The 27,881-nt window shown below is 33.9% G+C and overlaps 5 protein-coding genes and 1 non-coding gene across 7 annotated transcripts; 2 read left to right on the forward strand and 4 right to left on the reverse strand.

Moving 5' to 3' along the window:
* Positions 1-39: 39 nt before the first annotated feature.
* Positions 40-3,192, reverse strand: LOC114736810 (SPX domain-containing protein 4). The gene is made up of 3 exons (XM_028924686.1): positions 2,699-3,192; positions 993-1,158; positions 40-788 (listed from the first exon to the last, which is right to left on the reverse strand). Exons 1-3 carry the CDS (start codon positions 3,023-3,025, stop codon positions 304-306), a joined length of 978 nt encoding a protein of 325 aa, XP_028780519.1. The 5' UTR covers positions 3,026-3,192; the 3' UTR covers positions 40-303.
* Positions 3,193-9,782: 6,590 nt separating this feature from the next.
* On the forward strand, positions 9,783-12,196 carry LOC114736777 (uncharacterized). The gene is made up of 3 exons (XM_028924647.1): positions 9,783-10,004; positions 10,240-10,326; positions 12,035-12,196. The coding sequence occupies exons 1-3, from the start codon at positions 9,783-9,785 to the stop codon at positions 12,194-12,196; spliced, it is 471 nt and encodes a 156-aa protein (XP_028780480.1).
* A 1,765-nt stretch (positions 12,197-13,961) lies between these two features.
* On the reverse strand, positions 13,962-15,192 carry LOC114736756 (transcription factor MYB1-like). 2 transcript variants are annotated; one of them, XM_028924619.1, is made up of 3 exons: positions 15,072-15,192; positions 14,706-14,835; positions 13,962-14,564 (listed from the first exon to the last, which is right to left on the reverse strand). In XM_028924619.1, exons 1-3 carry the CDS (start codon positions 15,190-15,192, stop codon positions 14,042-14,044), a joined length of 774 nt encoding a protein of 257 aa, XP_028780452.1. In that variant the 3' UTR covers positions 13,962-14,041. The 2 variants fall into 2 exon arrangements, with proteins under 2 accessions (XP_028780452.1, XP_028780453.1); XM_028924620.1 differs by having other exon boundaries at positions 14,706-14,825; positions 15,072-15,116.
* A 4,321-nt stretch (positions 15,193-19,513) lies between these two features.
* On the forward strand, positions 19,514-21,451 carry LOC114736758 (uncharacterized). The gene is made up of 5 exons (XM_028924622.1): positions 19,514-19,827; positions 20,122-20,208; positions 20,627-20,776; positions 20,857-21,066; positions 21,152-21,451. Exons 1-5 carry the CDS (start codon positions 19,591-19,593, stop codon positions 21,251-21,253), a joined length of 786 nt encoding a protein of 261 aa, XP_028780455.1. The 5' UTR covers positions 19,514-19,590; the 3' UTR covers positions 21,254-21,451.
* Positions 21,452-21,559: 108 nt separating this feature from the next.
* Positions 21,560-21,632, reverse strand: TRNAA-UGC (transfer RNA alanine (anticodon UGC)). The gene has a single exon. It is a non-coding gene; the product is annotated as a tRNA-Ala (tRNA).
* A 1,650-nt stretch (positions 21,633-23,282) lies between these two features.
* Positions 23,283-27,527, reverse strand: LOC114736819 (cystathionine gamma-synthase 1, chloroplastic-like). Its single transcript, XM_028924700.1, has 11 exons — positions 26,952-27,527; positions 26,503-26,606; positions 26,298-26,371; positions 26,054-26,222; positions 25,582-25,641; positions 25,276-25,479; positions 25,078-25,164; positions 24,807-24,914; positions 23,993-24,088; positions 23,752-23,870; positions 23,283-23,614 (listed from the first exon to the last, which is right to left on the reverse strand). The coding sequence occupies exons 1-11, from the start codon at positions 27,445-27,447 to the stop codon at positions 23,491-23,493; spliced, it is 1,641 nt and encodes a 546-aa protein (XP_028780533.1). The 5' UTR covers positions 27,448-27,527; the 3' UTR covers positions 23,283-23,490.
* Positions 27,528-27,881: the final 354 nt, after the last annotated feature.

A 27,881-nucleotide genomic window follows, 5' to 3' on the forward strand; every position in this document is an offset into this window, starting at 1 on the left:
CCTTATGATAGGTAGCAACACATGCTACACCAGAAAGTACAAAAGCTTTTAAGTCAATAACTCCTACAAAGGTTACCATCAGAGTTTACATTTAAGTTTCCACCATCAATACAAAGTTATCAACACAGGGTAACCGCTCAGCAAAGACACACAAAGGTGTAAAAGTGGATAAAAAAAAGGCAGCGAGCAAGTATCATTTTTCAGAGTCAAATGCTCGCATTACACGCTACTTATTGTATATCAATCAATAGATTTTGCTTAGATCCAAACAAGAAGGCAAGCCACTCTAAAAGAGAAGTTGTGCTACACAGAATAGGTTTCCTCTTCATCAGTGTCTTCCCCATCCCACAAGGAAGCTCGAGAATCTGCTGGAGAATTTTCAACTGTGACAGCACCAGTACTATCAGCATCTTGGTTACTAAAGAGGGTTGAAAAGGAAAATGGATTGCAGGTGGAACTAGCTTTTTGAAGGCCTCTTATGGCTTTCATTGCAGCAAGAGTGCTGCGATATAGATACGCAGTTTCCTCACCGAGAGTTGAGGATGCCTCAGGTGAAGTGTTTGCTGCACTATCTACAGGTGATTTAGGTTGATCTCCAGTAGGCCGAGCTGATTGAATTACTTCTTCTTGAAGGGGGAACAGCAGTTCAAGATTTTCCTCACATTCATGTACAAGCCGAGTCAGAGGCTCTGTTGTGAAAAAGGGTTGACGGAGAACAAATTGAGTAAAAGGCAGACGCAACAATCTACCAGTTCTCTTATCATACTTCTTCAGAATTTTAATTAGCCCTGTTGAAGCAGAAATATATTAATGGTTTCAGAACAAGCAATCCCCTAACTCCAATTCCACCAGACACACACAAACACACAGACATGAATTCTGCACTAGCTATATCTGTGAAGTCATTACATTAGAAGATGCCACCTCACCGTAAAAGCCCCACCAACAATACATAGGTTTATTAATAAGAAGAAGAAAACTAGATGCCCTACCCGCAAAGTTTAAGGAGCTGTAGTTTTTTAGTAGCACCATCTGTCCATGAATGGTGACCAAGTCCTTCCTGATATCCATCATCTCTTCACTGAATTCACTTTCAGAGGTGTACATTTCATTCCTGCTGCTTTTTTCTTTAAGACGCTCAATTCTTTCCTTCAGCACCTGTCCAGAATTGTCGATAAAAATCACAGAAGGGCTACATTAACAAAATATAAAAGTGTGTCAAAGATTCCCCACAGACAGCTTCATGAAGATTCTCCGGCAAGTGGTCAATGATTCCCATTTTACTTTATCACAAACCATTTGACCATTATAAATTGATTTCTCAGATGACAAAAATAATCCCCAGAAGCAGAAGCATGTATCAATTTGTTTTTGTGCTAATTCAACTATGGAGTTGCAAATTATATATCACTTAACTAGAAGAGGGGGGCTCATCTAGCTTGTGGGAATAATAATAATGGAAGAAAACCCATATCATCAATGTTGTAGGATATAAATTATAACAGATTAAGTTCCTCAATTTGAGATATAAGGAAGAAATATTTATATAAATTTAAAGCCCAACGAGTTTGGCCATAAAGGCTTCTGCCATCTTTTCAACCTAAATATTTGTAAGAAATAATCACAATTTCAAGGTTAAAAAAGAGGAGAATATGAATGTGGCACGTTGGAGGGGGCACAAAGAGAGGTATCTACACTCTCACTCTATACAGTCCAGTGAGATCGTTTTCAATGCCTTTGAAGGCATATTAACCGCCATTGTAAATTAATTGTCATGTTGCACGACATGCCAATAAAGTGAGACAACCAAACCACAATATCTGATGTGGCATGAGATTCGCTCGCTAGGGACATGCAATCTTGGTTTGGCTAAGCTGCAAGAGTTATCGAATTTCTAGATTTAGAACTGATTGAGTTGTTACACGTAGTTAATCTCCTCTGAATAAGTAGCTTATGCAATGGCCAGATTCTATGTTCCCTTTGGTCAAGATTAAATGCAAGAGTTACAACAATCTAAAGACAGTTATCTGGAACAAACAGTAGAAATATATACAAACTGGTGATAACACAACAAACCTTTTAACCACAATCATCAAGAATTGACGGGGTAACAAACTAACAATTATAAAGAAGCCATTCAGGTTATTAAGGGGAGGTCTTTAGATCAGCGTCTCTGCCACTTAGAAGCCATAAAAGCAATGATTGATTCGCAAGACATGTAAGGGTACTTATTGTTGGCATTGGAAAAAGACATTCCTAACAGTCCTAAAGTCCAGTACTACAAAAAGAATAAACTATCAAGAACCTTGACCACAAAGTAAGGCCTCCATGCCATACTCCGAGTACCCAGTTGTGCTGACGGCCAGTGATTTGCTCATTTGGATTTACGGGCAATTAAATTTATATTATCTGCTAATACCAACTTCCCGCAAGAAGGGTCGAAAAATAAATGGTATGTGAAGTTCGATCGGTGTGCACCTCGTGTGAATATAAAAGTAAAAACTTTCGCTTGTGGTCCAGAAAGGGTAGGGTGGCAACAAGCTAGAACTTCAAAACAGAGCAAAGATGTTATTCAGTCAGCTGTACCTAAATTAGAAGTTTTAATGATCCAGGACATGAAATTAATGAAGATGCAGTAGTACCAACTTATCATGCCCATAGTAATTCCAAGCCCTACAAAAAAGAGAAGGAAAAGAACCTGGAAGCGGATGACCAAGTCTTCCTCTTTATCAATATAAAAATCATTGAATTTCTCCAGCTCCTCGTTCAGAATTACGATGAACCAGGCCTGGAGGTCCAAATAGGGCCGAGGAGCAGGTTCTGGATGATCCTGATCGGCATCGGATTGCACGGAAGGAACGGGCGGGACGTCGATTGGGGGTTGAAAGATATCATGGCGAAGCGCAATCCCAGGTGTCGGAACCTGCTTAATGAGCTTCTTCAAGGGTTTGTAGCACAAGAACTTGTCTCTCCACTCCGGAATGGTTTCCTCCAAATGCGTCTTGAACTCCTTCCCGAATTTCATCTCTGGTAAATCGGTTTCGACCTGATGATGAATCGATGAAAATCAGAGCTGAAAACAAAACAGGTACCTCTGCTCTCGCATATTTGGGGACGGAGAATGAACGTGAAGACAACTGAGGCAGAGAGACGGACAGAGGAATATTCGAAAAGGGCCAGAAAAGGGGGAAATGGGAATAAATTTGATATGAAACGACGCCGGGGATAAAAGGAAGCAGCGAATAGAAATAAATAATTCAGGGAATATAGGCTGCGGGCTCCTTTTTCCTCCGTTTTCTTCTGCGGTGATAATCACTACTGCATTTTCTTTTAATTTTATCCTTTTGTGTTTGTCGAATGCCTATTAATTATTTTTTTTAGTTAAAGGGATTTACTAATAATCTAAAGTTAGACACAGGATTCAACTTACCAAGAGTTTCGTATTACTGGACTACCAAGACCTTGGATATCCTGCCCATTTTATCAGATGATGACAGGATTTTAGGAGTATTATGTATTTGTATGTACTGGTATATTGATGATTCTGACATGAGATGACGGTCAGAATAATAAAGAAGAAGGAGCAACAAACTATAAATAATTAAATATGCATGCGAATATTTCGTATATATTGCATGGGATGGCATACTATTGTGGCCCGTCTTTGTATATAAAATTATTTTCCTTATTTGATCGATTAAAACAGAGTTAGGCACACGTAAGAACAGAATTTTTAAGTGATTTGTGTATCCAGATTTTAAAGTATCATTGCAAGATTTATCCTTTTCTTTTCAGGACGATAATTACAAGATTCCCTGCTGATTCCATTTCCAATTTAACTTGTTAATATTAGATTTTAGGTAACTAATAAAAAAAATTTGTGGAAAAAACTGGTTAATTGATAGCGTGCAACTTCTTAAACAAATTTGCTAAAAACAAATTCCTGCACCTTTCATCTGGAGAGTGCATAAAATTATAACTTCAGTGTAGCTATCTGGACTTTGATGGACAGGTTAATTAGCATAGCGATTAGCTTCTTTTAAACGTGATCAAAATTATAATCCAACACCACCATCTGTTGGGAGAGAGGAGAGGTGGTGGATGATGAGATATTTGTAATATTCATTTATGGTGATGCATTGATTTTTAGATTATTAAAAAAGCCAAAGAAGCATCACAATCCAATTGCCATAAGAAGGTTGAACTTCCTTAACGTACACGAGGAAAGCTTCCTCTCTTTCTTTCTTTTTTTTTTGGAGAAATAATTAACAGTCTCCTTTTTTTAATTTGTTACACACGTATCTTCATAAAAATTCAACGTGATATCATTATTTTTTTTTTTGATACACAATATTCATTATTTTTCTAATTATAAACTTACTTTTACCATTTTTGAAAGTTTAATGTTAAGAGAACCTTAATCATTAAAATAAATTCGTAACACGTAAAGATTTGACAAAACAAAAAAATATTAATAATATTTTTAAATATGCGCGGTAAAACATTGGACGTTGGACCCTATTTAAGAGGGGAAAGAAAAAGCTAAGCGGAATTCACAGGCACTTAGGAATATTTGATTTAACTTGTTCAAATAATTTTGCACTTAAAATATAAATGTGTGAAAAAAAACTGTATCCCGTAAAATATAAAAATAATTGAGAAAATAACATAAAAATAAGTTAAAATTTTCAATATTTCAATTCAGGTACTTAGAAATCAAAATTTCAGGAGAAGAAATTATGCATGATCTGGTATTTTACAAATATAGTTAAATAACAAAATGGTCCTTGCATGAAAAAGTTTATTAGTGAGTTATAAATTGACAATGACTAGTGTTGTGAAACAAATGATAAGAAACGTACTAACAATACAAGTTATTTATTAATAAGTTGTGAACAGAAAATAATAAGTGTTGAACAGCTAATGACAATTTTGATAGATTGTTTTTTTAAAAAAAATGATATAAAGACATTTTAGTTATTTGACTATATTTACAAAATATCAGATGATGTACCACATTTTCTTATAAAATTTTGACTTCTTAAGTACCTGAATTAAAATATTGTAATTTTAACTTTTTTTAAATAATTATTTTTTGGGTTTCCAACACCAACACATAGTCATCATGTTTAATCTGTTTATTTATTTTATTATTCTTTTCCAGAATAAATTCTTACCCGCACGTAGAGATGGAAATAGACCAAGCGACTTGTCAAGGACCTGTGACTTGATTTGTATTTGGCCTGACCTAGCCTGGTATTTTTCAAAATAGAAAAAGGCTCAGGTTTTTTTTATGGCCTGTTTAGCCTAATAAGCTAGGCCTTGATGGCCTGTTTAGCCTAATAAGCTAGGCCTAGACCTTTTAGAAAGCCTGTCAGGCCTAGCCTGACCTGCTTGTATCTTATTTTTAATTTTTGTTGTATGCTTATATCTAGTCGTATTTTAAATTTTAATATATAATTATAACTTATTTTCAATAATATTAACTGTAATTAAGATTTAAAATATTACTCATGACATTAAAATTTAAATAAAAGACAAATAATTATTATGCAGTGTATTTATTTTATATTTTTTATTAGCTTATGTATTTTTTTATTATGTATTTTAAAATTTTAAAATTTACAGATTTTTTTAACAGGCTCAAGCCATGCCAGACCTTTATATAGGTCAGTCAGACTGAAAAAAAAAAACTTATTACAGGTCACAGGTCCAGCTCAAGCAAGTGTGTTCTTAAGCAGGTCTGCCTGTTAGGACAAAACCTGCCTGGCTTATTCCTATTCCTACCCGCACGCGCTCCGAGTTGCAGATCTGCCCCTAGGACGGCACAGTGTCGGCCGGCGAAGGAGTATAGGTAGAACGACGCACCTACGTACGCAGCTAATGTACAACGAAATTATTGAGTGGGGGGAAAGTCGTCATTAATTCATTATACCTTTGATCTTGGTCTCCCTTCTTCTCAATATATCGAAGCGCATCTTTCTACCAAACCACAGAATCCTCGCCTAGCCGTTTGTGGCTGCGGCTCTGGATTTATCATCATAACGTAACCATCATTACTAAATTCAATAATATTACTTTCGGATCTAATTATAATTCCTTATTTATAAGGGAAAATCACAAATAAAGACCCTCGAATTAGCAAAATTACTCTATAGTCACCTAAATATGCCAAATTACCATGAGGGACCCGGTCTCAAATTGTAATTATGAAATCATGGCCAAATTACCAAAATACCCCTCTTTAAATTTTTTTTTTTTAAAAGAAAGCCACTGCCTCACCGGAACTCCGACGCCGGCGGCCGCTTCCGGCGGCCTTCCTTTGTTTTTTTTTTTGCAACTTTTTTTTTTTAAATAGTGGGGGAAGTGAGGTTGGGGGGATTTGATCCCCCAACCTAATGCTTCCCAAAATAAGGAATGACCATTGAGCCAACAAATTTTTGTTAACATTATGATGCAACAAAAAAAATAAGTTAACTCATTTACTCTTGTTCTAAGTGATAACAACAATACATTTGGAAATAACAAGTTCTGATTGTAAAATAACACGTCTGGAATAAAAATTTAACAATATGTTTTTTTTATAACAATAAATTTTGTTGTAGGTAATAACAACAATACATTTAAAAATAACAAGTTCTGATTATAAAATAACAAGTTTGGGATTAAAATTTAACAACACGATTTTTTTATAACAATACACTTTGTTTCAAGTGATAACAACAATACATTTAAAAATAACAAGTTCTGATTATAAGATAATAAGTCTAGGATTAAAATTTAACAACACGTTTTTTTATAACAATTAATTATTTTATACTTTTAAAAAATAAATTGTTTATAACTTATAAAAAATATTTTTAATATATTTATTTCTCTAAAAAATACTTTTTAATCTGTATATCTATACAACTCATTATAAATCAAACTACTTCTTATAAATTATAAAGTATTTATAATAAGGCATTTTTAATCTATTAATCATAGTATAAATTTTATATTATTTCATTCTTTAAATATTAAAAATAGTTTTTATATTTAAAGAATAAAATAGTATTTTTAATTATAAATTAGAGATAAATTTCATTTATAAATTTAAGCAGTCAAAAAGTATTTTTAATCCACAATAAATTGTACTATTTATAATTTATAAGAATTAGTTTGATTTATAATAAGTTGTATAGATATATAGATTAAAAAATTTTTAAAAAAAATTAAAAAAGTGTGTTGCCATTTTCCCTAAATTTTATTTATAAATTTGAACAATAAAAAAAGTATTTTTAATCTATAAAAAATTATATTTCAAGTTCTGATTATAAATTGGAGATAAAAATTATTTTTTTAGCAAATTAAATAGATTATAAGTACTTTTTATAAGTTATAAATAATTTATTTTCCAAAAGTATAAAATAATTAATTGTTATAAAAAAAAGGTGCTGTTGAATTTTAATTCCAAACTTGTTATTTTATAATCAGAACTTGTTATTTCCAAATGTATTGTTGTTTTCACCTGAAAAAAAGTGTGTTGTTATAAAAAACATGTTGTTAAATTTTAATCCCAGACTTATTATCTTATAATCAGAACTTGTTATTTTTAAATGTATTGTTGTTATCACTTGAAACAAAGTGTGTTGTTATAAAAAAAACGTGTTGTTAAATTTTAATCCCAAACTTGTTATTTTATAATCAGAACTTGTTATTTTTAAATGTATTATTGTTATTACCTGCAACAAAATTTATTGTTATAAAAAAAACATATTGTTAAATTTTTATTCCAGACGTGTTATTTTACAATCAGAACTTGTTATTTCCAAATGTATTATTGTTATCACCTGGAACAAGAGTAAATGAGTTAACTTTTTTTTTTTGCATCATAATGTTAACAAAAATTTGTTGGCTCAATGGTCATTTCTTATTTTGGGAAGCATTAGGTTGGGGGATCAAATCCCCCCAACCTCACTTCCCCCACTATTTTAAAAAAAAAGTTGCAAAAAGAAAAACAAAGGAAGGCCACCGGAAGCGGCCGCCGGATACAAGATCTATTTTGTACTGTCAGACCAGCTAGAGGTACATATACGAGGGATTTGTCCCTTTATTTAAATTTTCAAAAAAAAAAAAAAAGTTTGCCCGAATGGGCAGTCTTCTTGATTGATGTATACCGCATTAATGGTGACTAACAACTAACATTAATCAAACCATAATTAGAGGCCATGATGTGTGCATATATACTTCCTTCGGCATGATAAAGACCAACGTGACTTATTGCTTGCTTGTTTACACGTGAAATAATTGAAATCGTGACGCCACTACCCCCGTCATGCTACATTTCTCTATTTGAATATAAAGCTTTTGTCCCATTTTTCATGTATGATGATGCTTAATTGCTTGTACATGTGGACCGTTCAATGTTTATTTGGACAGTCTAAATTGGGCCGAAAGGGATCGATTCCAAAAGGATGTGATGTGGCGTGCAGGTTAACGTCCACGAGCAATTAACTAAGTTTTGTTTGACTTTAAAGTTGTGTGCCCACACAGGCTTGACTTTAGCAGAAGACTAAAATGACCGCCTCGTCCTCATTCCTCACCGGATTCGTTGACTTTGTGACACCTCATGGCTCATAGTCCATTTGTTAGGTTTTAAATTTAGAAAGACACGTGTGTCTATCTTATAAATTTTAATTTAAGATTTATTTAAATATTTAATGTATTTTTTAATTTTATTCTTAATTATTTATCATCTCTCTTTTGTTATATCCTCGTATGGCATTTTTTCATATGCTCTCTTTTATCATTTTTCTTATATATTATGAGGACAAATTTGAAAATAAAACTATATTTCTGACCTATTTATTATTTTTAACTATTTTTAGTTATTTTAAGCTTATAAGAAAGACCAGAAAGAGTTCTAAATATTATTTTCTATCATAAATATAAGATCTAGTTTTTAGTATAATTTACACTACAAACTAAATTTTATTTTTAGGACTGAAGATAAGAACTAATGATACTGAATTCATTTCATTTTCATAAACTTCAATTAATCATTTTATATAAGTTGAAAGTAATTAATAAAATATTAAAATTATCCTCAATATAAAGTTTAGTTAAAAGAATTTAATTAATTATTTAAAAAAATTTATAGTTAATTAAAAATATTAGGTAGAAGCATTAATACTACAGATAGAACATATATTATATATTATGAAAATCGGAAGGAGAGAGGAGCATTTGTAATAACGATCGGAGATAGTGTTAGGAAAAAAAAAAGTTTTTTGGAAGTTTTGTTGTTTAGCATGTAATATGAGACAATTTATAAAATTTAGTTAAATATCTATGAATTATTTCCGAAAGGTCTATACATCATATTAATTTATTCGGATGATACACTCGACATTAGAGTCAAAAATTAAAGTTAGTAATTTTAATTAAAAATAAAGTGGGAAGAAGGAAGACTTTTAACTAATTTCAATCAAGCTTTTCAATTCATGTCATTGTGGTTAAAAGTGTACTGTAAATAGCACTGGAGGCATTGTGTATGAATTCATAGTGATATAGACACGAGAGTTGGCCTTGAACTCTAAAAGATAAAAACAGGTGAAAAATATATTTGAAGAATGGGTATCATTAGAGTTTTATTTAACTTATCATTAAACTTTTTTATACCATTCATAAGAAAAATGAATTCAATAACACGTGGCGACTTATTTATAAAAGACGAGGAAAGGACAAACGCGACGCCAAATGACCAAAGAACTGAATGAAGGAAATAGCTTGGAAGCATAATGGCGAGTATTGTGTTTCCCTGCTACTGCACCACTACTTGGCCGCCACAGCTGATCAGAGCTCAAGAGAGACATGAACGACGACGACGTCGTCAAAAGCCATTCGTATCATCATCAGCGTCACGATCACGCCGCTGGGTGGTCAACAATCAGAAAGCTTGCACCTTCACTTACAATGTTTCTGATAACGTCCCTCTCCATCACTTTCCTGGTGCTCCTGCGGTATCCTCCCATCCTTCTGTAAATTCTTTCTGTCTTGTTCAAAATACTCGTACTGAAACTTACGAGCTTGTGCATTATAATCTCTTCCATCTGATTTAGTTCCTATAGGTGTGGTTGTGTTTTAAAATTTCGATCGAATACCTCTCCGTGCTTGCTTTCAAATTTTATTACACGAATCGATCTGATTACTTACTTGGAAGACATCAAAGTTATTATGAGTGATTGGGTTGGGCAGAGTTGGTTTGAAGAGTATATGGAGGACACGGGTAGAATAGTGGGAGCTATCATTCCAGAAAGATCAAGTGCTGTGCGGTTGAATCAGGTCTGGATTATCATTTTCTCTCTCTAGTACTGCTTTCCCATCAATCAATGTTTTTGGTTTGATTATTGAGTTTAATTAGTTCTAATTTCTCATCTCTCTTCCAGAGAAGAAAAAATTACCATGTACTTGATTATCTTCACGTCTTGTTTACCGTCTTTGTTTTGGTAATTTCGTCATTTGAGTCCATCGGTTAAAACGTGGAAATTAAGGCTGCCACGCTATTTCTATAGAGACATCTCTTCCCGATGATATGATTATTCCGTGGCTGCGCACTTCGCTTCTCAATTGCTGATCAATACTACCTCCGGTCCTAATTATAAGATCCAATTGACTTATTTAAGAAGATTAAGAAAGTAAGTTAAGTTAGTTATTTGTAATAAATAAGTGTTGTCATTCCTAAAATATCCTTGATAATTAAGTATATTGACTAGAACTATCATTATTAGAAGGATTATCTTGGAAAAAAATACATAAATATGAGAGACAAAATGGATTGGGGTCTTATAATTGAAACCAAACAAAAAATCAAACGGGGTCTTATAATAAAGAGCGGAGGTAGTACAATATTAAGTGCACGTACCCTTTTTACATCGATTCCATTCCATACGTCACGTCTAAGAGTCATTTATAGGAAAACTTATTTGTCAATTATTATCCTTAGTTAGCATAGAAAGAAAATTTTAAAAAAAATATTGTTACGAGGAAAAACTGTCAAAAATAATAAAATCTGTAACTATTTTTGAAAAAAAATTTTATAGCATTCTCTCCACCCTTTATCTTTCCATATAACTTCACTCAATCCAAAACAATTGTTAGAGTATAACTATTAGGGGGTGTTTGGCAATCACTTTCCTGTAAAACAAAACAAATTTCTCTACATATTTATTTCATAAATTATAAAAATACTTTTAAAATTATGATTTAGTTTCTATCCAAACACCTTCTTAATCATAAGTTGGCTAGGTGGTTTCGTACTCAATTTGGTGTAGTTATGATATGAGTTATAGCATGTACCACGTACGTAGTTAAGTAGGTTGCCGAGGGATATGCCCTCAAATATTATGTTCTCTCCTTTCTGGGACTTTATCGTTTGTCCTATATTAAGATTGTGTGATGCGTTGCCGTTTTTAAGTTTTCCCGCTTCGCATGGACCGGTGTTTACAGTCTGCTTCTGAAAACCCGACACGTATGAGCAAATTTTTGGGTTTTGTGAATAAAGACGGATGGCTTCCAGTGAATATATTCTTGAGAAAACCTTCTTGCGGGTATTCATATTTTTCCTTAATTTTTAATCTGTTGCACATGTGTTTTTTTTCTCTTGATTAAATCCATTAATTTTTTATTTTGTTAGCACCATTGATTTCTGTATAGGAGTTAACAGTGTTAACAAAGCAAAATTAAAGAATTTAATCAAAATATATAGGTGCTTGCAAAATAATTTTTTCTATACTTTTACACTCTTGTTTATGACCTGCTTTGAGTGTGTATATATATATATATATATATATATATCTCAACATAACCCGTATTTGAGTGATGTCATTAGTTTTGGGTTGAAATTAAATGGTACATCTCGGTGTAAATTTCAATTAATCAGTTCATTTCATATATCGCTTATTGTGATTAGAAAAAAGATCCAATTATGCCTAATTTCTGTAACTACATATATATATAAGAATAATTAATAATGTGATACAATGAACATCAGGAAGAGTGGAGAGTAAAAATGCCAGTGATGGAAGCCATATTTACAAGGATACAACCAGTGATAGACTTCAGGGTGACAGCCAAATCAAATGGACAAGATTACCCTCCTCATGTTCCTCCTTCGACTCCCAAGCTCATCGAAGTTCACACTGTAAGCACTTAATTCCTTCTTATATACTACAACCTCCTGTAGTTAATATAAGAAATAATTTAACATTTAATTTAGTCCTAAATGTAATATTTTAATCTACTTTGTCTTTCATTTTTTTTTTAAAGTTGCCTCTGTAGTAGTTGCATATATTAAAAGTTCTATTAAATGATAATTCTAGTTAATACACATAATTAGTAAGAGTATTTTAAAAAATATAACATCAATTTGTACAAATAACCACCTTAACAAGTTTTTTTAATCTATTTAAATTAGTCAACTAATTCTTATATTAAAAATCAGAAATAGTATATTATTTATTTATTTTCTACGTGTCATTATACATATATATTTATATATATAGCTTTTCATTTCATTTGGTCATTGGCAGACCAAATGGAAGCTCCAAGCTCTGCATTCGGATTACATGCCACCTTTCTTCGACCTCGAAGCTTACGGAACCCTGTACCCTGAAGCATTACGTGGAACACCTCCAAGCTGCGTTATTAAGAATCATTTGAACGTTAATGCCACCATTGTTTTTCCTCAACTTCTCTCTTGGGTGCCTCAACATGTCCTGGACAGCATCATGCTTTCGGTTGGCCTCATTAATTAATTAATGTTTTCTTCTCTTACTCTATAGCTTATAATTATAATCAGGTTCCAATAACAAGATGATGAGTGTGTACGTGGCTAAGGGTTTGATTAGTTTATTATTAATGAACAGATTATCAGGACAATCGTGGAGGATATCAGGAAAGGATGCACGGTCAGATTGTTGGCAGATTATAGGTCATTCCAGACAAGCAAGTTCAAGAACTTGGATTAGTTCTTTAATATATACATACATATATATTTATATATATAGTATTACTTAACATGGTTCAATATTTCTTTTTTTTATTTAATTTGTTTACATCTACATGGCGGATTACATATTGCCACCAACAATATAATGCAATCACGCTATCGACAAACAAACGTTGTACGAGTGCCATTACATGATTTATCTATATACTACCTCCAATCCTTAATGCATGTAAGACTTCATTTGATATTTATTTTAGTCCTAAATATAAAATCCTAATCCACTTTGACTCTTATATTTATTCATTTTTTCTCAAGACAGTCTTTCTAATAATAATGATTCTAGCCAATAAACTTAATTAGCAAGAATATTTTAGGAAAAACAGCACTTACTTATTACAAATAACTAATTTAATTTATTTTTTTAATCTACTTAAATTAGTCAACTAGTTCTTATATTTAGGTCCAGAGGTAATATAATATGAAAATGTTAACTAGTTGTATGATGTTTATGATCTATAAATAGGGAAGCTCGTTAGTTTTTCAAACTTCCTGTAATTTATATGACTTTTTCCCCCTACAAAATACCCCATCATAACTGGCAGATATACATTATGTTTAGGCGTCTGTTTAGGAGGGAAATTCTTGGATTTGGGGAACGTCCATTTGGGGACCCTCTAAACATATAGTAGCAGTTAAATGATGCGAATCACTCCAAATTAGAAAATCACACCATTAACAATATATAACGGCAAATTTCCCTTCCATGGTCTAGCCACCAGAAACTGCCTTGCTCACTTCCTATATATTTTATTGGTGCTTTGAACAGAAATATTAACCATGATCTCAATTGCTAGACATTGGTGGTTGGTTTGGTTTTAATTTCCTGAACTGCCCCAAACACTGCCCTTGTTTTCTGTCGTGTCTTATTATCTGTAAATTCATCTGACCTGGCCTCACTCCAACCTGCTGATGGATATGCAATGAGACTTATCATTGATGAAGAGAACATACAAATATTTATTTCCCACAACAGTAAGTAATGGAAATAATTTAGGCTAGAAAATCCGGGAGAGTGGTGATTAGAGGAAAGTCATCAGTCCAAGTAAGTTGCTGGTCCCAGAATTGATCAGACTTGCCATCTTGCTCCGTGGATGACGTTGATGATGATGTTGATAATGATGAGCCAATTTTCTCTTGACCTTCGTTCTCAATGTCGTTATCATCAAGAAGCAAGCATTTCCACCACTCCACCGACTCCTCATCTACCTGCTTCTGGTTTTGCTCTTCATCTGGCCCACTACTACTGCTTGCACTTTTGTCTTCGCTAACTTCACCACCATCTGGATTCTTATTTCTCCACCAAGACGATGAGCTTCTTGATGGCGATAACCTGAAACCTTGAGGTTTTATTGCTGTTGGTGTACGGCTTCTCATGGTTGTTTCCTGTGCTTTTTCTTCCACCTCTCTCCCCTGAGATGAAATAACTCGTCCCTTCTCACTCATATGGGTGTTCCAGTAGTTTTTCACACCGTTTGGTGTTCTTCCAGGAAGCCTTCCAGCTATCAGTGACCATCTACATACATATCAAAAAAATTAACTATACATCGCTCTATATTTGATAACAAAGTCGTTTAAAACGCCATCAGATTAGTTGTAATTAACTAAGACTTGTAAGAGTATAAGGCATATGAACTAGATATAGAGAATGACGTGCCTGTTTCCCAGGAGTCTGTGAAGCCTGATCATCATATCAATTTCATCCTCAGAGAAGTCTCCCCACTTGATGTCCGGTTTCAGATAGTTTAACCACCTCAGCCTACAGCTTTTTCTGCATCTTTTCAAGCCTCCGCAAAGCAAATCACAAAATGGTAATTTGATTTTAATTTGTACGTTTTCTTTTCAAAATTTTGTCATTTTTGGTTTTGTAAAATATATAACTATGCATGAATAGTGAACTCGTGACTGAAATGAGACCCACTTTGTACATACATCAACTATATTCGTCAGTACTCATCTAATTACAACGTGGGTATAAGTGCCTGATAATGAGGGGGGAAAACAAAAATTTAATAGGGCATACCTGATCTCTGAGGAATAAGGTGCCATTTTCCTTCACCATACTTAAGAACACAGGCCTTGAGAAGATCATCTTCTTCTTTACACCACTTGCCAGTTCTCAGTCCCGAGGAGGATGTCTCCATGTGAGAACTTCACGAAAGATGCCCCATTTATTATGTTCAATTAAGTTATTCGGCTTATACTGTGATTATTATTTTTGTTGGTACAGTGTATAGATGGTGGCGCTTCAAACAGAAGGACTTGGGTGCAATCTTAGCACAGCAGGTATAATATGATGCGTGGACAGATCTGAAGAGCCAACGTTCACTCTTTCTTGTCCACAGAATCGAAAAGGTAATTTGTCATTATTTATGCAATGAAGAAGTGGTCCTATACGTACAATTATTTGATTATAGTTGGGCTATGGCTATTTTTGTTGGGATTCAATTCATACGTTGTAACGCGCACAACTAGATTCTTAATTACTAGTCCCATTATAACTGACCAAGGAAAATGAAGCTCATATGCCAGCTGCAAGTTATAATCACCCATGGTATAATTAAGTGACAAGGAAACCGTCTCAGTGAGCACCAAAAGCTCATCTTTCCAGTTGTAAATTTGTATTATTTGAATCATAAATACTCATAATTTGTCCAAAAGTTTGCATTGTTTGGGTGGTTCATCATGCTAAAAATGAGCACTTAAAGCCCATTTCCTTTAGACGGTCTAGATTTAATTATTTTTAATTAATTATTTTTAAATAAGAAATTGTTTTTTTAAAAAGTCACAATCAAAAGATTATAATTATTTTAAAAAATAAAAATAAAAAAACATTAAATCCGAACGTCCAAACCAGATCTAAGAGATATGAGCACCCAAACCGGTTTTGGGCGGGTTATAAATTTGATAACATTGTTAATAATTAATTTATGAATTTGGTTATTCACGCTATATTCTCCCTAGTATTAGTACTCTGAAAGAATTAATATGGAATGGAATTGTAAATAGAGAATGAATTAATTATCAGTGACGGTCGGTTTAATGTTTTTTCCCTAATAAAGCCTTGAGTTTTTCGTCATTGCGCGTTAAGAAAAGAAAAAAATTAATTTATAATCCCACACAGTAATTCAATTATTAAAAAAATCTCACAACAAGTGAGTAGTATGTGATGACAAATTAAATTTCTGTGGAGGAAACCATAATAGGTGCATGATACTTACTCTGAAATGTTTTCAGTAACTATATTACCAATGATTTTATAGAACAAAACAAAAGACAACCAAAAAAAAAAATTACAGAGCGAGGAAAGAGGTTTTGGAGAAAATTTGCCTTTAGAGTAAGAATAGATGAGCCTTGTTTTTTTTCAGCGATAACTGAGAATCAAAAAACAAGGAGAAAAAACAACCAGAGAGATAGATGAGCCTTTACAGGGCGCTAAGGACAGAGACGAAGGAGAGAGAAAGAAAAAGGTGCTTGTTATTTTTTTTTTTGACCAAGAAGAAAAAGGTGCTTGTTATTATCAGTCCATACTATCTCTGTCCATGTCATTGGGATGCCCAACATCAGAAATATTACCTTTACTCTTAAAGCCTCATCTGTAGTCTATAAATGATCTTTTATAATTAAGGCAGTATAAACTCTGTTTTCTATGGACTATGGATTATGGATATTACCTCATTCCTTACGTGTCAATTCAGATCCAAATGCCAATTCAGTAACTTCAATAAATATTTGAGATTTAATTCTCTTGTCAAAAATGCATTCTTATCCTTTAATTATGCATAAAATTCCAGTCTTATCTCCTAATTAAAAAAAAAAAGTCTTCGAAACCTGATGACATTCGTCTCAAAATAAAATTTTTTAGTAATAATAATTATAATATATAGAATTTTTTTTAATATGTAAAATTTCAATGTCAATGGTTTTTTTAATCACATTAGGATCAAAAGACTCTAAAAAGACACTTTTATAAAATTGAAAGACCAAAGCAAAAACTTAAATAAAATTGAAGTATTAAAGGCGTATTTTCGCCAATTAGCTTTTAAAATTTACTCTGGGTTTTAAAATCTTTTTTTTTTTATATGGTCCGATCCCACTTCTTTCAGTTTATTTTCTCAAATTTAGATTTCATGATACCTGTCATTGGATATTTGAGTGGATGTATTTAAATAAGAATTTACTAAATACCATTAGTCATTGATATTTAAATGTCAAATTCGATGCCCGTTTCGTTTTACACAAGACATTTGTAAAACTAATTTAAAGATGGCTTCCCCCCAAAAAAGCAGATATGGTTTCGTATGAGAATTAATCTTTTTTCTTATCATGTTAGAAAATCACCTTGTTTATGGAAGAATTAATAACTGGTATCTTCAAAAGTCAAAACAACTGACAAGGGGTTTTTTTTTTGTCAGCCACAATGGGCCAAGCTATAGCATTCGTATGGGCCTGTGTGTTGCCCATAGAGAGGACGGGTGGCCACCCTGAGAGTTTTGTCAAAATTTGCCTGCTTTCTCAAAGATGATTTTGAATTGAATAAAAGGGACTCGATTTCTTTTGTCAATATTTTGTACGTTCCAGCCTTTTGAATCGATAAAATAATTAGACTATAAGATTTATTTTTAATTAAATTTGATAATATTTACCTTTGACTCACTATATATATATAAAAATGAACGAAAAATTTTTCATTTAAAATTTTTACTACTTTCTGATATATTTTATGCATCAAAAGTACTGACACAGGAAATAGTAGCACTCCAATTTGAATCAGAATAAAATTTTCAAATATAGATTCTTTCTTTTTTTTTTCGGGGTACTACTTTTGTCATACGCGCACACTCTTTTGTTTGTTGTTTTTTGGGGTTGCGGGGTGGTTTTACTTGCGAAGAGCTTATACGCAAGTTCAACCTCTCAACTTCTTTGAAAGGGAACATGAGAGAAGCAAAGACAAGCCTATTGTGTTCGTGTACAACTTCTCTTCTTATGATTGTTTTCTTTCCTTCCCTAATTTCCTTGTTGCTTTTCCTTTTTTGACGAAATTTACTTAATAATAACTAGTTAATACGACCTCTTTTCTATGTTTTGCTGTATCTAACGAGTTGTTATTTTTCCCCGGCAAATTTAAGATTTTATATCAAAATTTTTCTTCACAGAAAAGATCACTCCAATCCTAGAAAAACCATATCCTTCCCAATAAATTAATTATGATTCAGAGTGAAAATAAAATCTATTAGACAAACTTGACATTTATTATCTAAACACTCCACGCCACTAATCATTACAAGCCGGTGTCGCATCCAAACGGGACAAGGGTGATTTATTCACTGATCCCTACGTCACTATCATTCCTCGTTCCTGCATTAATTAGTTTCTAGCTATTACAAAACAACACGTATAAGCAACTGATGTGAACGAAATTAAGCCGTGATAGATCATTAAATATTGATTAATAATTAATGGATGAAAGCAGGAAGAGTAGTGGGAGAATTAAATTAGTAGCAATAAGCTCTACGATGCTCACAGGATGAGCACTGGCATTTTACTTAGTCATGTTATTCTCACATACCTCAAAACCTGGAGAGATCATCGATATTCAATTTTTTTTCTCTCTTTTGAGTAGACAAATTAAATTAAAGTTGGTGATTCCAGGTCCCCAAGCAGACTAGCCGATCAGGATAAGTTATAAAAGGCGATCAACCAAAATTTAATTGTTTTCTTTATATATTTCTGTTCAAATAAATTTGATATTATAATTAGTGATGGACATTACACGAGTATGAATTTTATATGCTATTGACTCGTGTATCATGCATTATTGTCTTCTGCTTGTGTAATCCCAGGAGCACGAAATTCACTAACGTGACAAATTATGATTACTAATAAAATAATCATTAAAAAACCTAACATAAACAGACAAACCAATGAATCATGCATGCAACTAAAGGTAGGTCGTCATGTTTACCAAACCCTATTTGCTTTCATGTTATTTTCGTCTTACAAAAAAATTATATAATCATTTGTGAAAAATAAGGTGATTTAAAGATATTGGTAAAAATTAACTAGATACTACTTCCGGTCTTTGATATAAGACTTATTAATTGACTAATTTGGAGAGATTAAGAAAATTAGTTAAGCTAATTATTTGTACTAAATAGATATTGTTTCTTCTAAAATACCTTTATTAATTATGTATGTTTGAATTACAAATTGATATAATAACTTCTTAATTAACACATGCAACCACTGCAAGGATTACTTGAGGGCAAAATAAATAAATATTGAAGACAAAATGAATTAAAATCTTATATTTAAGACCAAATTAAAACTTGAACTAATTCTTATGTTAAGGATCCAACGCAATATTTTTCATATCGCGGTTTTTTTTTTTTTCCCTTTGCTTGTGGAGGAAGAAGGATGATATGTCCGACCAGCAGTGGAAGCGGAACAAGCATGTATAAATAGGAAAACGAAAGTACGGCAACAACTTCACAGGCATGATCATCCAAAGAATAAGGTGACGTTATCGATATTCGTGGGTCATGGCGGCCGCAACCACCGTACTGTTTCCCTTCCAAACCCGTCTGAGCTGCTCCACCGGGTTGGTAGCCCAAATAATGACGACGACGACACAGCTGAGGCCTCGACGACGTCGTCGAAAGGCATTTGTATCAGGACCTCCGTCCCGCCACTCTGAGATCTACAATCGGAAAGCTTGCACCTTCACCTACCGTACCTTTGACAACGTCCCTCTCCACCACTTCCCCGGTGCTCCTCCGGTATGTATATAAATATATATCCTCTTTCTGTCATTTTTTAATATTAGAATCTTTTTGTTTCTTTTCTTTGTTCTGGTTATGTTATGCTCCCTCCGGTCTTAAGCTGGATAACTTTTTATAATTACCAAAGAAGTTATCTAAGTTAATTATCTGTAATAAATATGTATTAGTTTATTTAAAATATCCCTTTTGAGTATTCCCTGTTGATGAAAACCTTTTACATATAATCAAGGCGAATATTTTAACCAATTGTATTATATAAGATTATTAATTATGAATGACGGGTACTTGCAGGATTGGTTTGAAGAGTACATGGAGGACATGGGAAGAGTAATGGGAGCTATCATTCCAGAAAAATCAACAGCTTTACGCCTCAATCAGGTATATACTCTTCAGTTCACGCAACTGCCAAACAAAGCACAAGCAACTTCCAACTCACTCTCGTCTTTCTTTGTCTTTTTCCTCTTATGTGCGTACCAAAATGTTCGGTTTCCCTTTTGTATCGCCCTGAATTTTACAACTCTTAAGTGTACTTCTAGCTTCATGCCAAAAACGCACCAAAGCCATAGGATTTATGGTTTTCAATATATATGATGAGATCACAACGGCAAAGTGCAGAGTGCAAACACATGGTTTATCAACAGATATATTAAAGTCACCGGCTGAAATCTCTCTTTATTTATCATGAAAATAAATTTAAAAAGATCGTTTTCAGATTTAGTTAACCTGCTTTTAGTATTTGATGTTAAAAGAAGTGAATCGCGTTTAGTTGAAGAAATGATGTGATGCAATTAAGCAGGAAGAGTGGAGAATAAACATGCCAGTGATACAAGCCCTGTTCTTGAAGGTAGAGCCAGTGATAGACGTAAGAGTGACAACAAAATCGAATGGACAAGATTACCCTCCTCATGTTCCTTCCCACATCCCCAAGCTCTACGAGACTCGCACTGTAAGCACTTCGTTCTTGTTCGCTCGATAGATCCCTCAAGCTTTTCTTAATTACAAACCCTAATTAGTTACAATCTGCAGACAAGGTGGGAGTTTCAAGGGCTGCATTCAGATTACACGCCACCTTTCTTTAGCCTCGAAGCTTCTGGAACCTTGTACCGCCCTCTAACTCATGCAACTGATGATGGTAGCTGCATTATTAAGAATCAGTTAGAGGCCAATGTTACCATTGTTTTCCCTCCACTTCTCTCTTGGGTTCCTCAGCATGTGTTGGACAATATCTTGGATTCGGTTAGCCTCATCTTGTCGTCTCTTATGATCATAATCAGTAGGTGATTATATAATGGGTCTGATTAGTTTACTAATGAATGAACAGATTATAAGGACAATCGTGGAGGACATCAAGAGAGGATACAAGTTCAGGTTGTTAGCAGATTACAGATCATTCCAGAGGAGCAAGTTAAAGAATTCGACCTAGCCAGCTAGTTCTCTCATAACGACGACGCCCCATATATATTTATCGGATTTAAGTTAAAATCGCGCTCATTGCTTCTTCTCCTTCTGTTTAATTTTTCACGTTTCAGTTTTTAAAATTCTAATGATAATTAATGGTCAAGGATTGCATCAGACCAGCAAAAGACAAAACATACATACATGCATACGCAGGCAGATTTTGTTGCAAAATGTACAGTGAATGAGCATTTTAAATTTAAAAACAAATGGCAATGTAATGCACGATCGTTTTCCCTCGTCCATAGCGTAGCACTAAGCAAAATTGAGACTTTGGAGATGCGGGGGATCGAACCCCGTGCCTCTCGCATGCAAAGCGAGCGCTCTACCATTTGAGCTACATCCCCCATTGCAAGACTTTTCGTTCACAATCTACCTATTCTTAGTCAATCGTAAGCTCACATGACCTCCAAAAAATAGGGATGGCCCACCGCCTTTTCCAAACTCGCCCGACAACTCGCCCAGCTGCCCAAGTGAACATCATGGATTTATCTTTGGCGTGAGAACGTCATAGAATTTAGGTCCGGTTTGGCAAGAGCCTCTCTAGTTGACGTTAAAAAAACTAATTTATTTTTAATCTGATTTTTAAAAAAATTAAATTAGCTAAAAAAAAGATTAGATAATATGATTTATATTTGAGTTGTCTTTTATAAATGTTAATTTGCAAAGTAACAAAGTTGTTTGAATTATGATTGAATAAATAAATGTAATTTGTAGAATAACCAAAATAAGTATCACTTTTATTAAATAATAAAATATTATTAAAAATATTGATTTCCAAAATATAATAATTTTAAATTATTCTCATAAGAAAAATTTATATTTAATGAATAAAATATATTAAAATTAAAAATCATAGTAATGTGATAATTTTTTAACCAAATAATATTACGTAATTAATTGGATGATATATTCTACATAATTTACTTAAACATAAAACATGAAAAATAATAAAAAAATGTCATAAAAATTTTGTTAAGGATTATTTTTTTATTTAAAAAACATTAAAAATAAATAACTAAAAATTGCTTGACAAGCACCAAAAAAATATTTAAAAAATATAAGAATAACATAAACATAAAAATAAAAAATGTCTTTTGATTTTGAAAAGTTGCTTTTACATGAACAAAATAAGGCATAAGCTATAAAAATTAGCTTAGTTTTTATAGGCAAAATAACTTGCATACTTTCTAAAAGTTGCTTTTGCCCTCTCCAATCCCTCAACCAAATAGACTCCAAAAATAATAAGTAAGAATTGTAATTAAAATTGAGAAAAACAATATAAAAAAGTATTCAATATAAACCATTGCTCACTACTACTCTGTTTCTAATTATAAGAACCTTTTGGTCAAATTACGCTTTTTAATAAAACAGTTAAAATTAGTTAAAAACAATTCATATGTAACATGTAAATTTTTTTCCAAATATACCCCCAATAAATATAAGAGAGTAATAATAAGATAGAGAGAGAATGTAATATATAAAATTTATTAGACGTAAAATAAGTAACAATACATTAAATATTCAGACAAACCCAAAAAAAACCTTATAAAAGGAGACAAATCCATTAAAAAAAACCTTATAATAAGAACAGAGAGAGTACTTGAGATTAAACAAACCTATATAAATAAAAACACCTACATGAATTTTTTTAATTCTAAATAACAAGCAATACTTCAACTTAAATACTCAATGTGTTTTCTTGATTCCAATCCTAAATTCTCACCTATAATTCTCAATATTTCACATCACACCTTAATATCATACTCAAGCTTCGTCGCTGCAATACTCTGTTTTGATTTAAATGATGACAGCTTCAACAGAAAAATTTACCCATTTTCTTACTAAATTATATATTTACATTAATAATATCAATAAATCGATGGATATAATAAATCCTATAAATAGAAAATTACATTTTTTTGTTATTCAAATGAAAAAATGTTTGATTTAAAGAAAAAATCGTTATAGCTAAAATGCTAGCGCTACAGAAGGCGTGATGATCAAACTCAAATAGATTCATCAAAAATCAAACATCAGATGGAAGTTTCAGAAAAACTAGAGAAACACTGAACCCGAAAATGAAACTGAGATTATTAAAATCCATGAACATAAAGCCTGCAGGAGGCGTGATGATCAAGCTCAAATTGATTCACTAGCAAAGATCAAGGAACCAAATCAATATGGCCTCAGTGACCGCACACTTTATATGGCTTCCAGAGCCTGAAGAATATCCGCCTCCACATCTTCGAAGTCTTCGACCCCAAAGCTGAAACGGACCAGGTTATCGTGAATCCCATACTTGGCTCTTTCAGACTGGGGAAGGTCCCTGTTGCAGGATAAACGTATACGATATCATAAATCATGAAACCCACTGAAGAAAACTTTGGCAACAACCAGATAATAGGACCTTGCCCATGACAAGCAGTGATCAGCTAGGAATAAAACAACGAATTTATAGAGTACCAGTAAGACATGATGGCAGGCTGATCCACAATGCTGTCGCAGCCACCAAAGGACGGAGCAATGTATGGAATCTTCAGTGAATCAACGAATTTACTGGTGGTTTCCAAGTCCCCGTCAATCTGTATGATAAGCAAGGAGATATCAAATATTAACGACATAAATAGCATCAAGCAAAACTTGTTACGAAAGAAAATGACAGCAAGCAGCTGTCCTGCAATGGAAAGAGACAGACAGTACGCACCTCAAAACTGACAACACCTCCAAAACCAGTCATCTGCCTCTTGGCAAGCTCATGTTCAGGATGACTAGGCAAGCCTGGATAATACACACGCTTCACCTGCCAATAGTATTACATCATATCAGAAGCAAGATTTAAGACATGATTTCTCAGGACATTCATCTGAAAACAACAATTCTACATAAAATTCAAATACTCTATTATTATTATTCATTGATGATGTGCCATCAACATAAAACCACATTTGTAATTGTTCATACGAGTAATAATTTTGTAAAAGCAGGGGATACTAAGTACTTCAAGTCATGCGTTTCTTTCAAGAAATTTGAACATTCCCATGCAAAGCAATAGAAACGTGTCCAGTTGGCATCAATATGCATTAATATTGAGTCCTAAAATACTAAACTAATACCAAGAACCCATAATATAATAGAATAAATAAATAGTTTAAAAAGAAAAAAAGAAAGACTGTAAGACATATGCTAGCTTCAACACAATTATCCAGAAGATCTTGATTAATGACCTACAAAAGATCAATAAGAAATTCACATCAATATGAATGAAGAAAACATAATCAAACATCACTATCTACTCCAATAAGCAGTACCCATGAGCATGTCAGCCATCGTAAAAAATGTGGGGAAATTAGTTTGGCAGACATACTTTGGTAATTAATAACACATTCAACGGAGATGTAATGTTGATTAAAAAAGGTCATCCTTTCTCATTCACATACTCCTTTCTATCTCATAAAAACAAGTCCTTATCCAAAATCCGAATCAATGGCAGTGACATAGAACATATAAATGCATTGTACCTTAGGATGTGCCTCTAAAATTTTGGCCATCCTCAGCGCTGTAGAATTCTGCTGCCGTACACGAAGATGCAAAGTTTTCATGCCTCTGATGATAAGGTATGCAGCATTCTGTTAAGTGAACACATTTGCATTCTATTAGGCATGGCACAGGAACAATAATTATAATACTCCTTTGGTCCTATATATAAGATACATGATGTATTGATGTAAATTGTGAATCCAGGTAACAGGTTAAACCGCTAAAGGGCATGGGTTACTATAGAAGACTTACTGGGTTGAGAGTACCACCCAAAACATGATGTAAATTGCGAATTTGGGTAACCAACTTCTCTGGACCACTTATACAGCCAGCGATAACCTGAAACCAGAAAAAATGACTTATAAATTAACCATGAGACACCGATTGATAGATTTTTTTTTTTTTTTTTAAAGCCAACTACCTTGTCCGGACAAGATGAGAATGACTTACATCATTATGACCAGCAATGTATTTTGTTATAGACTGCACGACAAGATCAGCCCCAAGGGGAAGGGCTTTCTGGTTCAGAGCTGTGGCAAATGTACTATCAATGCACACCAAAGCTCCTTTTCTGTGACAAAGCTCTGAAACCAGCTGAATATCAACACATCTGAGGAATGGATTGGTGGGAGACTCAGTGAAGAAGAGAGACACCTGCATGCATACAAATAACGCGAAATGAACCATATGCTAGAATTATCATTAACACAGACAGAGAGATACAAAGAGGAATTCATTTATCTCATCACCACCGACATTGTTTTCATTCAGTGCAGCTTCCAAAGCCCCCATATCAGCTGGATCAATAACAGTAGCCTGCACCGTAAAGGGGAAAAAATTGAGTTTTATAACCACAAAATCTGTGGCAAAGATGTAAAAAGGAAGTAGCATCAATTGGCAGCCTAACAAAAATATTTCAATCTACCTTTACCAGAAGCTATCCTCAAAACCCAGTTATTCATTCAGCACATCTTGCTGTAGAAATATTATTTTTAGTTCCCTCTTTCTACTATCAAGACTTCCACAGTGAAGTCTTTTCCTATTAAATTTCTATCCTTAAAAATCTTTTAGGTAAAAACATCTGAGGAAGTTTTACAGGCTACACAAATTTAGAACAACGAGAAAAGAAGCATATTGTTCTCCCTCAATACCAAGAAAAAATTTACAAGAGGAAAATGAAAGAACGGAAAGGAAGAAAGACCAAGAATGAGAGGAAGCATCATATTACCGTGATGCGCATTTTTGGGAGAAAATTCTCAATGAAAATTCTGGTCTTCCTATAGCAATCTGTAGTGGTGACAATATGCCCGCCAGCTGGAACCAGCGCCATCAAAAGAACGGTGCAAGCACACATCCCAGATGACAGAACCAAAGTTGATTCAGCCCCCTCCAGAGCACTGGTTTAAAAGAAACATTAGTGCTGCTCTAGCACATGGAAAACTTTCAAGATCAATATACCTCCAAATGCCTACCTTATCTTCTTCTCTAAAACCTCCGTCGTTGGGTTACCATAGCGCCCGTACTCAAAACTGAATTGCCGTTTCTCCTAATACATGATGAAAATAGTCCACTCATCACAACGTGCATCAATAACTAACACCATTTTTGCGTGTTTAAGAAGTCCTCATAAGTTCACTACTTCCTTCAAAGGAAAATTCAATGACCTAATTTTTTTACCTTGAAATCAATGAGGTCAGCGGTTTTCTTGAAGAAGTAGGCAGTAGTATTCACCACAGGGGTGGTAATGGCATCAGTTACAATACCACGACCTAATCTTTCAGCTGCACAGGCCACATGTAAAATTAATCGGATCAGAAGTTAAATACATGAAAATTAACGTCAAAATTAATCATATTCCAATCAAGACACCATAAGAAGCGTTGTAAAACTTGAGGCTCGACAAAAGAAACCCGGGTACAAAAGGATACAAGTGGATATGAAAAAGACTATAGATGAAGTAAGATCTAGATCTAAGGACAGCCAGATTTGCAAATTTGAAAAGAGAAAAGTCAAGTATAGAGAATACAATCACAAAGACATCCATTGTGCTATCCAGAAATCCCCGGAGCCAAAAGATCATACCAACGAATTTGACTCGGAAAATTAATCGATTCAACGATACTTACCAGCATGAATCGCCATGCTTCCATCAGATTTCAAAAACGAAGAATAAGAAGTATCGACTGAACCCTGAAACTGTACAGCTCCATTTCCGTCACAGCCCTCCGAGACGACAACGTCCTCATCGCCCGCAAGCTCCACCGGAGCTACAGACAGGGGAGCTGTGGCAGGGGCGGCATCGACGGCTGACGAAGCAGCCGACGACGCCGGTGCCCCGTGAGCAGCAGAGTTGTTGGACCACGAAGCAGCGACGATTTGCGCCACTCCAATGTTACTGCAGTTCCTCCGAGCCTTGGTGCTGAGCTGACGCTGGAAGTTGGGAGGAAACCTCAGGATCAAGGAAGAGAGCCCATGAAACGCTGCCGTCCCAGCGGCGGCAGCGTTGAGGCGGGCTGTGAATCGTCCCTGACCGAGCTTCTCGAACCTCGGAGCAGCAGAGAAATCGGGATCTGAGCGACACTCGAAGGAGGAGAAAACCCTAGCACAGCTTGACACGGCCATTTCCGACGATTCTCACGGTAGAGTCCTCTCAATCCTTCTCTCTTGCCCCGGGGAATCGAACGAGGAAGGGATATGAAATGGAGAAATAGCGAGTTAAATAAATAAGCGCGGATTATTTGTTGTCCTTTTGTATGCTTTTTTACGGTTGCCTGCTTGCATTTTAAATTGAACTCTCCATTTTTGACCATGGGCTGAAGCCGCGTTCGGTTCATTGAATATTAACCTCGTGTGTTTTTCTTCGTCATATTATCTCGCCTAAACATTTGGCGGGCAGGTATTAGTACAACACTAATACTAATATTTATCACATTTTGTTGTGCAAAATATTTATTCTGTTACACAAAAATCTTTATCACATTGTTATTATTGATTGTAAATAAATCTATTTACTGTTTTTGTTGGCCGGGGGCGTCAAGACTTCTGGGTTTCGTTCT

This window comes from Neltuma alba, unplaced genomic scaffold (assembly GCF_004799145.2).
Source record: "Neltuma alba isolate B1F8T4 unplaced genomic scaffold, ASM479914v2 tig00013372_pilon, whole genome shotgun sequence".
NCBI classification, from domain to species: domain Eukaryota; kingdom Viridiplantae; phylum Streptophyta; class Magnoliopsida; order Fabales; family Fabaceae; genus Neltuma; species Neltuma alba.

Coding starts and splice junctions, on each gene's coding strand:
- LOC114736756 (XM_028924619.1), bottom strand. CDS start 15,192: ATGGAGACATCCTCCTCGGGACTGAGAACTGGCAAGTGGTGTAAAGAA. Junction 14,836..15,071: donor CCTTATTCCTCAGAGATCAG/GTATGCCCTATT, acceptor TGCTTTGCGGAG/GCTTGAAAAGATGCAGAAAA. Junction 14,565..14,705: donor CACAGACTCCTGGGAAACAG/GCACGTCATTCT, acceptor ATATGTATGTAG/ATGGTCACTGATAGCTGGAA.
- LOC114736758 (XM_028924622.1), top strand. CDS start 19,591: ATGGCGGCCGCAACCACCGTACTGTTTCCCTTCCAAACCCGTCTGAGC. Junction 20,209..20,626: donor CAGCTTTACGCCTCAATCAG/GTATATACTCTT, acceptor GCAATTAAGCAG/GAAGAGTGGAGAATAAACAT. Junction 21,067..21,151: donor TGGACAATATCTTGGATTCG/GTTAGCCTCATC, acceptor ATGAATGAACAG/ATTATAAGGACAATCGTGGA.
- LOC114736810 (XM_028924686.1), bottom strand. CDS start 3,025: ATGAAATTCGGGAAGGAGTTCAAGACGCATTTGGAGGAAACCATTCCG. Junction 1,159..2,698: donor ACTTGGTCATCCGCTTCCAG/GTTCTTTTCCTT, acceptor AATTCTGGACAG/GTGCTGAAGGAAAGAATTGA. Junction 789..992: donor CAGCTCCTTAAACTTTGCGG/GTAGGGCATCTA, acceptor CTGCTTCAACAG/GGCTAATTAAAATTCTGAAG.
- LOC114736819 (XM_028924700.1), bottom strand. CDS start 27,447: ATGGCCGTGTCAAGCTGTGCTAGGGTTTTCTCCTCCTTCGAGTGTCGC. Junction 26,223..26,297: donor GTTTTAGAGAAGAAGATAAG/GTAGGCATTTGG, acceptor CTTTTAAACCAG/TGCTCTGGAGGGGGCTGAAT. Junction 25,642..26,053: donor TCCCAAAAATGCGCATCACG/GTAATATGATGC, acceptor TTTACGGTGCAG/GCTACTGTTATTGATCCAGC.
- LOC114736777 (XM_028924647.1), top strand. CDS start 9,783: ATGGCGAGTATTGTGTTTCCCTGCTACTGCACCACTACTTGGCCGCCA. Junction 10,005..10,239: donor ACTTTCCTGGTGCTCCTGCG/GTATCCTCCCAT, acceptor TGGGTTGGGCAG/AGTTGGTTTGAAGAGTATAT. Junction 10,327..12,034: donor GTGCTGTGCGGTTGAATCAG/GTCTGGATTATC, acceptor AATGAACATCAG/GAAGAGTGGAGAGTAAAAAT.